General features: G+C 34.2%; 1 protein-coding gene across 1 annotated transcript; it reads left to right on the top strand.

Annotated features, from left to right (window-relative positions):
• The first annotated feature begins 6,020 nt into the window (after nt 1-6,020).
• Nucleotides 6,021-13,277, top strand: LOC132561540 (metalloproteinase inhibitor 4-like). Its single transcript, XM_060226241.1, has 6 exons — nt 6,021-6,121; nt 6,465-6,600; nt 11,179-11,258; nt 11,490-11,595; nt 12,148-12,266; nt 12,904-13,277. The coding sequence occupies exons 1-6, from the start codon at nt 6,059-6,061 to the stop codon at nt 13,114-13,116; spliced, it is 717 nt and encodes a 238-aa protein (XP_060082224.1). The 5' UTR covers nt 6,021-6,058; the 3' UTR covers nt 13,117-13,277.
• The last annotated feature ends 711 nt before the right edge of the window (nt 13,278-13,988 follow it).

Raw genomic sequence — 13,988 nt, 5'->3', positions numbered from 1 at the left:
TCAAAGCTTTAATTTGAGTTTATGATATAAAAATGGCACCATTTAGCATCATAAATATTATCCTGCCTACGCATTCCAGTAAACAAACCACTTGCTGCATTTGTATTTACCGACCGATCACGATTTGATTCGGTGACCTTGATTCCAATGAAGTCGTTTAATGTTTACTTAATAGTTCATGTCACGCCTGTTTTACATTAAAGGTCAACTCATTCATTGGGTACAGTTAGGGCGTATTGTAAATACACTGATGTTCATGTTTATGCACTGGTGTCTTAAAAATGACCAATATATAACATGAAAGTTAGTTCTAGTGTCAGTATAAGGAGTCTCAGTTAATATCAACAAATTTAAAAGAATCATGAAAATCAATAACAGGTACCTGTATTTCCAGATTACACTGACAAGAGTCAGGGGTAAGGATGCTGTATACTTACACATGGTGGTGCTGGGATAATTCTGTGGTGTGGAGCCCACACTTGGGACAGACTATGTCATCACTTGTAAGTAGGATGACGTCATTTATCATAAGCTAGGCGTGTTTGATACTTCCTTTATTGCCTATTGGTTCCGTTGTTGTGTAACTTCTCATCTGAGAACATGACATTACTTACTTTGATTAACCAAGATTTAACATAACGGTATCGTCGATGAAGCAGAAGACGCTTACTTATCCTGGACACCTGGTCCTTTTATCCTTATATTTTTTCAGAAGTCTCTGAGCAAAGTCTTTCTTTTGTTCACATTTTCCCCTTTTTTTGTAATCGAATTTGAGTTTGGATGATGACTCTGTTGACATGTTGATATTTGCAATGGCTTGGATTTGCTAATTACTTCGATATACAATAGAACGTTCAACAAATTATGTTTCTGTTAACACAAGTTCAAACCATACGCTAGGACTTTGAATGTATACAAATGCAGGTGAGATATTTTGAAAGCGTTTTGGCTTCTAGTTTTCTGGATTTGTAACTTAAGTTGTTCCTAAGGCTGACATTACCGGATACAATCTTTTCCTACAGCTGATAATGTCCATTTCAGCCGATTCCTACAGTTATTTTCTTTTTTGTTTCATTCAGTTCCTATAGGGAATAATAGCAATATCAATCCGTACGTACGGATGGTATTGTCTATCTTAGTGGATTAGTAAAACCAGCAACGTCTGTTTCAGTCAATTCCTATAGATGATAATGTGTATTTCAGCCAATCTCTACAGGTGATATTGTCTATTTCAGTTGATTCCTATGGGTGATATTATCTATTCCAGTCAATTTCTACAGATAATAATGTGTTTCAGCTACAGGTGATATTGTATATTTCAGTCAATTCCTACAGGTGATACTGTGTCTCTCAGTCAACTTCTTCGTGTGATTTTGTCTACTTCAGTTGATTCCTACAGGGAATATTATCTACATCAGTCGATTCCTACGGATGATTATGTGTATTGAAGTCAATTTCTTCGCATGATATTGTGTATTTCAACCAATTTCTACAGGTGATATTGTGTATTTCAGTCGATTCCTGGTATTGGAGTGAGAACGGATATTTTGTGGTATATCTGCGTGGTTACCAATGCCTTACGATGACCTGTTTCTTGGCGAACTTGAAGTATTCGAGGATGGAGATTTTGATTGCACAGATATACATATGTTTATGTTTCCATGAAAGAATTATACTTTGTAATCTTAAGAATTAATTTTCTGTCTTGTTTGGGTGATCGGGGGAAAACTACGTTTGAACTAGAGAAAATCACCTAAACAATTGAAAAATCAAAACTATATTTACAATTTTTCTTTTACAGTTTTGTTTTCAGCGATTCCATTTAAGTTTGCCGACTTTTAAACTAACATCATACAGCAGCACATTGTTTCAATCTTTCTGATACCACAACAACAAAATATGAATATTTCACACATAATTATTAGCTACATACAAAAATCCAAGGGTAATTCCATTGAAATTCCATGAAAGAAAACGTGAAAGACCATATTTCAAACGCGCTTTATTAATTGGGTGCGTTTTAAAGATCGCGAATTTCAAGCTAAGGGTCTTTCATTCATAATATCATATTACTACGCGCGCGAGAGAGGGTATTATTATCCATGTATAATGAGAGTGATTACAGAGTACGGATTTTATAGATTCAACTGCAATCTAAAGTTATTACTCAATGCTTTATTATATTTCACATTTGAACAGATTTACACGAGATGAGCAGATACCTGATAAATCAAGATAAATATTTATTTTGATAGATAATAGGATTACACTGAAAAGTGATGAGTTGTCATAATTATTATCTACTATTGACAGATGGTGGAATAGAGTGCAAACGGAAACAAGTTAGGTTTAACCTTTGTTTACATTCTATGTCATTTTAGGTTCTATCGCTCACTGTTCTCGATGATAGAATAAAATCGCAAAAATAAGTTGATAAATGAACATTATGAAAGGAGTTTTAACAGAGAAAATAAAGTGACAGCTTCTTCCGTAAAAATACGCCATTGTTGTTTCAAGCCTTTGGTAATCCAGCTAAAACGCCACTGATACCACCAAGGCAATGTAAGACACGACTCGTTATATAATTTTTATTAGTGAATTGAACATGAGTGAGATATATTCTCGACACGCGTTGAGCGATGAGTAGGAATATGTTATTTGTGTGTTTACAAAATGAAGGGTTTTTTTCATTGAACACTTTGACTGGCATTTTACAGCAGAAGTTTATTAACCTCAGGTTTTAAAACTAAGTAAAAAGGAAATCGTATTTAGAAGCAAAGGACAATATTAGTGGTAGATTTATTTTTCAGTATTTTTTTCCATGAGCACGCTGTCAAAATTATGAAAAACAGTTCATTAAATTGCCGCGTCGCATTAGCTGCAGGCCGATAATTAAAGCACGACCACTATGATTCATGTATGTTATCAACTATCGTTGTCAGATTTAATAATTAAAGGCAATGAGTTAAATGACGCCCATCTGACATGTTTTCTGGCTCTGCTATTTGTGTGTACTTTAATTATGATGATTCATAGAAAAGTATGTCCACTTTGTCTGCATCGTATTAATTCATATTTATGAAGAGACATTATGACAATTAGCATTTGATGTCATTTTTTAAAAGTCCAATATGCTGCAAAAATATGTTTAAGGTGTTCGATTTTATTGTGTATAAATAATGTTTGTTACCTTCATTATGAAACCACTTTAAGTTGAATGATGAAAAAAAAAGTTACCTTGCTGATACTCAATCACACAACCGTTAAATGAAAATGTGGTTTAATACTTCATCAGAAAAACTCCATTTACACCCTCTATGTGGCGGAATGCATAACTGTCGGAACATGAGTAATTTTTAGATTTAGCTTGGTCCTAATACTATATAGACAGTTGATTTTGAAGAGTTCTGATGTTCGCTATTTTCGGGAATGGAAAAAAATTGCGGAAAATAAATCAACTTTACTTTAAGAATATGATAGAAAAAAATAATCATACTGTAAGATGTTATATTTTCGAGAGTCTAAATTTTCGCATTTAGAAAAAAAAACCCTGTTTTAAAGACACTTGGTTTCATAGATAAATATAGCTCAATCAATCTACTTATATTTAATTTAACATTTCGTTCACGTACGAATTCATTGATGCGAAAATAAATCCTTACGAAAAGTAAAGATTTTTCAATGGTACTTTTCACGACAGCGAAGCTTTGGTTAACCGCAAAAATTGAACAATGAAAAATAAAAACCCATGCAATATACCGTCATAGAGCGAACGATATACCTTTGTACCAACTGACATTCAGAGCAAAAATATTTCAGCATACAATTTACACAGGCAAATATGAAGCAAAACGAAGCGCATACCCTATTGAAATGATGAAATCACAGACGTCATCACTTTACGTCAATAGTACAATGGATAAGACTTCGGGCTGCCTTCGTATGTGGTGGGAGCAATGAGTAGACGGTTAAGAGAAATACATCTCATGTTTGTGCCAGAAACGATCTATCTTCAGCTTCATCTATAAATTTTGCGATGTTCTAGAATATAGAATCAAGATAATTGACTGTAGCATAGTAAGACATTAAGTACAACAAAATAGAACCAAACAAATCACGAATTAAGATATTTAACAATAGAAAAGTTTCACAAATAGAGCAAGGTTGTACAATCAGGATATATTCGTAGATGTGGGCCGTGATGGATTGAAAACGACCGTTACTATTTTATTATTTGGAGGGATGTCAGATCGTGGACGTATTGAATGTTTTGATGAGGAAGGTATTCACCATTATGGTTTTCTTGGAAAACCAATATCTACCTATATTTACGACACAAACGTACCGAGATTTGAAATTGTAATCGGTATATCGAGAAAGATACAGTAGAGTAAGACATCCCCGGAGAATTATTCTCTAAACTATAGCATTGATCATTTCTGTTTCAGATCCCGATCACCAATAATCCTGAAAGAACTTGCCTTATATCAGTAAAACTTCATACATTTCCTTATGAAACTTAAAAGAACTACTCGTCATAGTCAATTATTTGTAGGGCGTCATTCAATAAACTTCCTCGTTACACTGAGCATCATTGAGTTATCTCCCTTCCCTCGATGTAACACTATAAACAAATACTTGATGTTCTTTTATCTTTATTTATTTACAATATCATGCAGGAAAAGCTTATGTTTACCTCTATTGTAAATAATGTCACTCAGTTTTCATTGGGAAAACGTTATAGTTGTATAATCAGCAGTGCATAAAGGTGAAAAAGGAATCTTCAAAAACATTTTTTTTTCGTATATCCAAATACCAATGTATTCAAAATGCAATCCACAGTGCTGACTATCTTAGAGCTGGACAGTACTCGGACTTTTCCGTCAACAGACGGATATAATTAACAAAAAAAACGTAACCAAGTAAAAATCTATATTTGTATATCCAATGCAGTTTTATCGCTTCTAATAATCATGTAATATGTCCCTTACCACGACACTAGCCAGAGATTATAACCCTTACCACGACACTAGAGATTATATCCCTTACCACGACAATAAGTAGAGATTATGTCCCTAACCACGACAATAAGTAGAGATTATGTCCCCTTCCATGATTACGTCCCCTACCGTGACACGACACCAACTAGGGATTATGTCCCCTACCGTGACACGACACCAACTAGGGATTATGTCCCCTACCGTGACTACGTGCCCTACCATGACATAACGCTTACTAGAGATTATGCCCCCTACTATGACATGACGCTAACGAGAGATTATGTCACCCATCAAGACAAGACGCTAACCAGAGGCTGTGTACCCTACCATGACTACGTCCCCTACCATGACAAGACGCTATCCAGGGAATGTGTCCCTACAATGACACGACGCTTACTAGAGATTTTGTCCCCTACCATGACACGACAAGTTAAGTAGCTATATATAGTGATGATGTCCATTACAATGATATATCCATTACCACGACACATCGACTGGTAATAATACAACATGTGCTCTCTTCCAGCTTATCATTGAACCTACTATTCTACATGTTGGTGATTTAGCTATGAAAAAACTACTCTACGTTTTTATTTTTATTTATGTATTTTTTTGTTTTTTGTTTTTTGTTTTTGTTTAAGAAAAAAGGGATGGAATTTGCAGATCTTCACACTGATCCAACGTATATGCTTCTATATTCCACTGCTGATCTTAAGAATATGGGGCTGACCACAATACAACACCTGTTTGTGATCAGTGATGGGTTATGGAAGGAGAGATTCATTCTACCACATTGCCTTTTTTACGGAAAGGAGTCGACATGATCGGACTGACGGAATGATCGTACGGAGATAGTTTCATCACAAAATTGACATAGATTAGGCGCCATGTGTTGTTTTTGACATTTTATAGTTAGGACAACGACTCATAACAAAGGCAATTTCACAATTGTATACCACTTATTCCCATATGAAATATGCGTTTGTGACATTCTACACAAAATTTCAGTATCAGATACAGAATAAAGTACATCGGGTTGCCCAGCAGGGAAACTTTATATGTTCTGTATGCAGTTGAAAAAAAGTGAAAGTGTTCATCGGAAACAAACGACTTATCAAAAGGTAAGATGCGATATTGAAAGTTTAAAGGGTTGTAGATAAGGTTTTATTTTTTTTGCGTAAGTGTTGTCAGAATGTTTGTCAGACATTATGTATAATTTGTTGTATGATATGGAGATATGTCTCTTTATCCCTTACATTGTTAACATTTCTGAACGATACTTCCGTTTTGATATCGTATAAAACTTAAATTGTTATAAATTTTGTATCAATTTTTTTCTCAGTAAAAATGACAAAAACACTTTCAGATCATAACCAATACCAAACAATGGCTGTTTAAGTGAGAGCTTTGTATAATACATGACCGATATTTCAAAATCGGTTAATAAAAAGGTTTTCTTTCCAGATTTTGATTATGGAAATGTACATGGTCATTGTTTTGTTTGTACTTGGTGCCCTTGTAATGGATGGTAACAACGTCAGTGCGTGCTTCTGTCCGAAAACTCATCCACAGACAGACTTCTGTCATCTCAGCAGCTTTTGTAAGTTGTAGTTAAGTTACTCCGCAGATAAAAACAAATCTTAAAGAGGCTTCAATGAAAAATATACATATAAATCTAAACTCAAAACGAAAACACAAACTTAATCAACAATGAAAACACGAATAAAGATAATTCGTAAGTCAACACAATATCAATCAAATTATATGCCATAACATGGGACAAAAATACAAAACATGTCATAGTGTCAACACACAACACATACAGAACATGTCATAGTGTCAACACACAACACATACAGAACATGTCATAGTGTCAACACACAACAAATACAAAACATGTCATAGTATCAACACACAACACATACAGAACATGCCATAGTGTCAACACACAACACATACAAAACATGTCATAGTGTCAACACACAACACATACAAAACATGTCATAGTGTCAACACACAACTCTTACAAAACACTTCATAGTGTCAACACACAACACATACAGAACATGTCATAGTTTCAACACCCAACACATACAAAACATGTCATAGTGTCAACACACAACAAATACAAAACATGTCATAGTGTCAACACACACATACAGAACATGTCACAAATGCCATAGTGTCAACACACAACAAATACAAAACATGTCATAATGTCAACACACAACACATACAGAACATGTCATAGTGTCAACACACAACACATACAGAACATGTCATAGTGTCAACACACAACTCTTACAAAACATGTCATAGTGTCAACACACAACAAATACAAAACATGTCATAGTGTCAATATACAACACATACAGAACATGTCATAGTGTCAACACACAACAAATACAAAACATGTCATAGTATCAACACACAACACATACAGAACATGCCATAGTGTCAACACACAACACATACAAAACATGTCATAGTGTCAACACACAACACATACAAAACATGTCATAGTGTCAACACACAACTCTTACAAAACATGTCATAGTGTCAACACACAACTCTTACAAAACATGTCATAGTGTCAACACACAACAAATACAAAACATGTCATAGTGTCAACACACAACACATACAGAACATGTCATAGTGTCAACACGCAATACATACAAAACATGCCATAGTGTCAACACACAACACATACAAAACATGTCATAGTGTCAACACACAACACATACAAAACATGTCATAGTGTCAACACACAACTCTTACAAAACATGTCATAGTGTCAACACACAACAAATACAAAACATGTCATAGTGTCAATACACAACACATACCAAACATGTCATAGTGTCAACACACAACAAATACAAAACACTTCATAGTGTCAACACACAACACATACAGAACATGTCATAGTTTCAACACCCAACACATACAAAACATGTCATAGTGTCAACACACAACCAATACAAAACATGTCATTGTGTCAACACACAACAAATACAGAACATGTCATAGTGTCAACACGCAATACATACAAAACATGCCATAATGTCATTACACAACAACTTCAAAACATGTCATAGTGTCAACACACAACACATACAGAACATGTCATAGTGTCAACACACAACACATACAGAACATGTCATAGTGTCAACACACAACTCTTACAAAACATGTCATAGTGTCAACACACAACAAATACAAAACATGTCATAGTGTCAACACGCAACACATACCAAACATGTCATAGTGTCAACACATACAGAACATGTCATAGTGTCAACACACAACACACAACACATACAAAATATGTCATAGTGTCAACACACAACGCATACAGAACATGTCATAGTGTCAACACACAACACATACAGAACATGTCATAGTGTCAACACACAACAAATACAAAATATGTCATAGTGTCAACACACAACAAATACAAAACATGTCATAGTATCAACACACAACAAATACAAAACATGTCATAGTATCAACACACAACACATACAGAACATGTCATAGTGTCAACACACAACAAATACAAAACATGTCATAGTATCAACACACAACAAATACAAAACATGTCATAGTGTCAACACACAACAAATACAAAACATGTCATAGTGTCAACACACAACACATACAGAACATGTCATAGTGTCAACACACAACACATACAGAACATGTCATAGTGTCAACACACAACACATACAGATCATGTCATGGTGTTTTTAGTTTCTGTCCGTTCATCGTAATGTATTCGAATTGGGATATTTAATTAGCTCTATATATTTAAAATCTACATGTTAGCATCCCTTATACTGATAATTTAACAGACGTCATTCTTTTTATCTGTCACAAATATTTCATTCATATTGACAATAAATACAATCTGACTGACGTTCAGTAGTAAAGTAAATACACTTCGCTACACGTACAGAAATTAAAAACCTTAAACGTTAGCATACAACTATAAATTATGATCTAAAGTTAGCACACAGTCAACTATAAATCAAACTATTAAGTCAGTATAAATCACGACAACGAGAGAGACTGTTTTACTTACTGTCGGACTCGGTAACTAGGATTCCATTGCGTGTCATGTTGATAGGGCGTGCGTAGAGCAAATCTTGAACAAGTTACGTTCAAGTTCCATATTACATTGAGCCTTTCGTCTTATTTGTTTAAAGTACAATTTAGTATATTTGAGTACATACCAATACCACCATAAGGCGCGTACCGTCCAGATATTGAACAGATCTCTTTTTCAGGTACTGCATTCTAAATTCAGTGTATGGGCAGATAATCTTATCTTTGTTAATTCATGATTTGAATTGATAGGCTTGGTCAAATGTTAGTATCCAAAACTTCGTAAATGTTTATATATAACATTCTAACATGGTTAGATGGTGCGTATTACATATCTATAGCATTGTTTTAAACAATTTTAATTCTATAATAGTGATTAGACATACAAATAATGCTGGGTGTTTATGTTATATGAACAGGTAACGAATTCAAGGACAAACTCATATATCTACTTAACGACTGAAAACAGGATAAATGGATTACAGAGGAACCACACATCTGTATCTATTGTGGTTAGCTTGAGCTATTTTATCCTTTTTTCGCTTGAAAAATAGAACTCGTTAAGACATATCTTATCGCTATGTTTTGTAGTGTCGAGAGATTATAAAGCACTACTTCTTTGAAATGCATGATTAAAGCAAAAAGAGGAAGAAGTGCTGTTCAAATTGCTCAAATGCCTTTTTATCAAACACAATAAATGGAAAACTACTTTTAGCAATGATGTTGACAAGGCCTCGATCCAACATTGATTTAGGATGTCGTTCACTTTTTTGGTACAATATTCATTTTGTAAATCAGTCCTTTGTATTGCACTGTTCTCGTTGCACGAAAATGAGAGTATCGACATATCAATTTAAAAGGCTACATTAATATGTTAATAACATATTTTCTCTCTCATTATCAGGTTCTACCTTTATTTCCAGACAACTGTCAGAAATCAAAGTCACAAATGGAATTTTAATGTTTCAATTAAGTGATGACGAGGGCAATCACATAATTAAGTAAAATTTGGTGATAGGCCAAAACGGCCATTAGAATCCATTTGATCATCGGACCTATCATACCTCATTTAGCTGACAGCAACACTCACACTCGCACTCACAAACACCAGGTTGTGGCACCAGGTTGTGGCACAGATTCTGACCACTTGAATCCTTACATAACAAAACTGTCCGTGATGAGTTGATCCTCGTGCTGTCATATTGTTTGGTCCAAGTTTCAAATAAAATTTGACATTAAATGTTCTCATAAGACTCAATATACACAATCATTTTAGGCCACAAAACATCCATTAGGGAAAAAACCGTTAAGTACAAACGAAGAAATAAAGGATATTCATTAACCTTGGAATATCATACCTAACAATTCTACGTTATAAAGCTTTGAGCACCAAGTTAGTTATTTACATAAAACACATTAATCAAGGAGTGATTTCTCGATAATTTGTCAAAACAATTCGTCCGGCATCACGTACTTTTCTCACTAATGTGAAGTAAGGTTACAAAATGTGTCAGAATTACATTATGTCGGCACCGTAATTCGGAACGCGACAAAAACACGACAGTGATTTTACACCGTTTGCCTCCCGATTGTGAATGATCATAAAAACAAGATCCTTCGAAAAGAAAACTATTTTATCCAGAAAAAAAACCTGTCAGCCGAAAAAAGGGGAAATCAAAAAGTGAATAATGAGAACAAATAATCAATGTCGGATCTGATGAGGCCTATGACCAAACCTATGACCACTGTTAGTTTTTAGAGCTGTAGAAGTGGTTTAAGTATAGTAAAAAGAAAAAGTCGTCTTGAAAAATGACTAATCAATGTCGCATGACCTATGAAAAATGACCACTGTTAGTGAATTATCTACAAATTTTGTTGACAGATGTTATCAGCAACGAAAAAACAGTTCAGTCGGACTCTTTGCAATCTGACAACAGATTTCACCAGTGTAGGAAAATGTAGAAATTAACAGCTCCATTTGGAAACGGTTTTGAAACAAACGTATCGATAACAACAGCAGTATTTAGAGGATGGCATTTTTTCTCTGTTTTTGTGTTTTTCTTGATAGCTCTCGTCGGGTACGTAAGCGACGTAGAAAACAGCAAACATGAGAGAAGGTTCAGGGTAATAATTCACCACCTGATGAAGGCAAGCAATTATTACTTTTATTATTATTATCATTATTTATTACATAACTTATTTTATTTATCAAACACATAAGTACTCTATAATTTGTTATATTTACTTACAAATATCAAAATATAAGCAGGCTTAGATGACGATACCAAACATCCAACATGTTTGCAAATATTTTTGACTAATGTGAATCAAATTCAAGAAGTGATATTTTCATATAAAATCATCTGTTTTGTGCTGTAGGCCCCTGAAGAATTCTTGGGCGAGAAAGAAATTCAGCTGATATCTCACAAAGGACAGTCATTGTGTGAGGCAGACTTCACTCCAGGAATCACTTATCTTATCACTGGTGTGTATCTAATGCAGAAATATATTTAGAGTAATGTTTGGCTTGTAATTTCTTGTTGTTGGGTAAAATCGTTAAAAAGATACAATGGAACTAAAACTAGATAAAAAAAAACTTATTTATTTTAATGATCTTGAAAACACATCTTTTTGCTTATAGTTTTTTTTGTAAAGTCACACATGGTACTTGCATTCATCTTATTTCACCTTCCATATTAGTTCATTAAAAGGAAAAGGACCAGAGTGAAAAGATGTTATTAAATGTGCATTTAGTGGAATTTTATTTTTATTGATATCAACGCATCGTATAAGATCATGGAAAGCATTATATAACATTAACAGCAGACATAATTGTAAGACAACTTGTATCGTAATCCCAAGTTAGGATATCTAGACGAAATATCAAGAGTTCAACTTATAAAGCTTTCAGACAGCTATTTCTATAATTTTGATATTAAAAAACCAAATCTTTGATGGGAATCGGTTTATTTGTTTTCTGGTATTTCCTTGATGACCGTTTAAATTTATCTCAATTAATTCATTTTTGTATTTCTAGGCTATGTGAACACTGACAATGAATACCTTGTGAATTCCTGTTTGTGGACAGAAGATTTTACTTCTTTGTCACACAACAAGTTCAGCGGCCTTCTTGGAGACTACGACTGCAGCTGTTATGTAAGTCGTGTGCAATAGATATGCTTAAAAAAGGGGGGCATGGCATCAATTTCCAACACTTGTGGCCATGCGGTCACGTGACGATAATATTGTCATTTTCGAGAGGCTTTAATTTTCGCTATTTTTGAGAATGGATGAAAATTGCTAAAAATAGAAACTAAAATGAAATAAAATTACCTCAGAAAACACTTATTTTGGTGGAATCGAGATGGTGCACAGAGGAAATCGTTATAAAAAGGGATATTTATAATCCCTTTCAATATTTATATGTTTTCTGTTAACACTTCGTAACAAATATAAAAAGATTAATTATTGGTCGGGAGAAACTATTTATAGGAGAAGAAATACACTGAAATGATCCGCTATAGGAACAGGAAAGAAGGTAAAATATATGCAAGAAGAGATGATTCATTCGGGCATGATTAGTGAGCTGGTGTGTTGTTATTATATGCGACTTATCAATGGGCATGAGATAATTAGACCAAAACAGATGCATGGCAGTTATGCAAAAGCGGCGACTGTTGTGCAAGCTCTAGACAAAAATGAGTTAAATTCCATCATAATCAAGATTATCTTTATACCGAGTTTGTAACATTAAAACGTTTTCAAATGTTTTGTTTTCATCCGTTTATTTTAGATAAATGAAACATGGGAACTGTTACCATCACAAGTCACATCTCGTGACGTTTGTAACTACGACAAAACGAATCCATGTGAGCTTGCAGCATGCCTGAGAAACGAGGAAGGCACATGCGAGTGGATTCTTGACTGTTTCGATCAAAAGAGAGCCACCCTGGATGTCCTCGCATTGAAAAGGAAAATCCACAAGGAACTAAACGAAATCTTGTGAAAGAGAAGAAATATTCGATATATTGCAATTTTTGTAAAGTTTTTTCAATCCAGTTCTTCGTTGTTAGATTTGTGATGGGCAATCAAAAACTATACGATCACTGCTGTACACGTATCGTTAGGGCAAGTGAGCTTAAGCCATACTGTTGATGCCTAGCAACATTGCATGCTAAGCGAATAAATATGAAGTGTATAAAGGACAGTGACTTTCTTTTCATTTCAAATAAGGGATAATCTTATCTAAATCCAACCATGACAGACAGAACATTCTGCAACATCTCTTTGAGTACTGATTTTGTAATACACTGTTCACAATGAAACGCCAGATCATGACAAGGCAATGCTGCTGAAATCTGCTATAAAACCAACTATCTTAATTCGTATTGTCATCAAACTCACAATTTCCTTTATCTTATAATCTCCGTCAATGCAATGTAAAAACAGATCACATACCAATCTTTTACTTATAAGCATACTGATGAGTATACATTTCTCATACACTTCGAGAGCATGTAATTTCCTCAACAGAAGAAAATTATTAAATCAAGTGAATTACATTATTAAGCTTACATCTCGTTATGCTGACATATATCTTTGACGATTATCTCTGTTAACAGAACTAAGTAATAAAGTGGACAAATCATATTTAGTGAGAGCTTGATTGCTTTATTTGATAATTGTCTTATACACATCCAAGATTCTACCGATTTTATTTTGATTACTTTCAAAGATTTGATGTCTAATCAGCATCCCAAGATTTAATATCAAATCATCATATCCAATCAGCATCCACGATCTCTGTTTATCATCCAATCAGCATCCCAAGATTTAATATCCAATCAACATCAACGATTTCATATCCAATCAACATCC

The sequence above is a fragment of the Ylistrum balloti genome, unplaced genomic scaffold (genome assembly GCF_031769215.1).
Source record: "Ylistrum balloti isolate Yb309-2 unplaced genomic scaffold, AGI_CSIRO_Ybal_v1 Utg371224, whole genome shotgun sequence".
Lineage (NCBI taxonomy): Eukaryota > Metazoa > Mollusca > Bivalvia > Pectinida > Pectinidae > Ylistrum > Ylistrum balloti.
The sequence above is the reverse complement of the archived record's forward strand: the minus strand, read 5'-3'. Positions and strand labels throughout refer to the sequence as shown.

Excerpts from the sequence above, each read along its gene's own strand:
- LOC132561540 (XM_060226241.1), top strand. The coding sequence starts at position 6,059 with ATGTTCTGTATGCAGTTGAAAAAAAGTGAAAGTGTTCATCGGAAACAA. Across the intron at positions 11,259-11,489 it reads TAATTCACCACCTGATGAAG|GCCCCTGAAGAATTCTTGGG; the intron begins GCAAGCAATTAT and ends TTTGTGCTGTAG. Across the intron at positions 11,596-12,147 it reads AATCACTTATCTTATCACTG|GCTATGTGAACACTGACAAT; the intron begins GTGTGTATCTAA and ends TTGTATTTCTAG.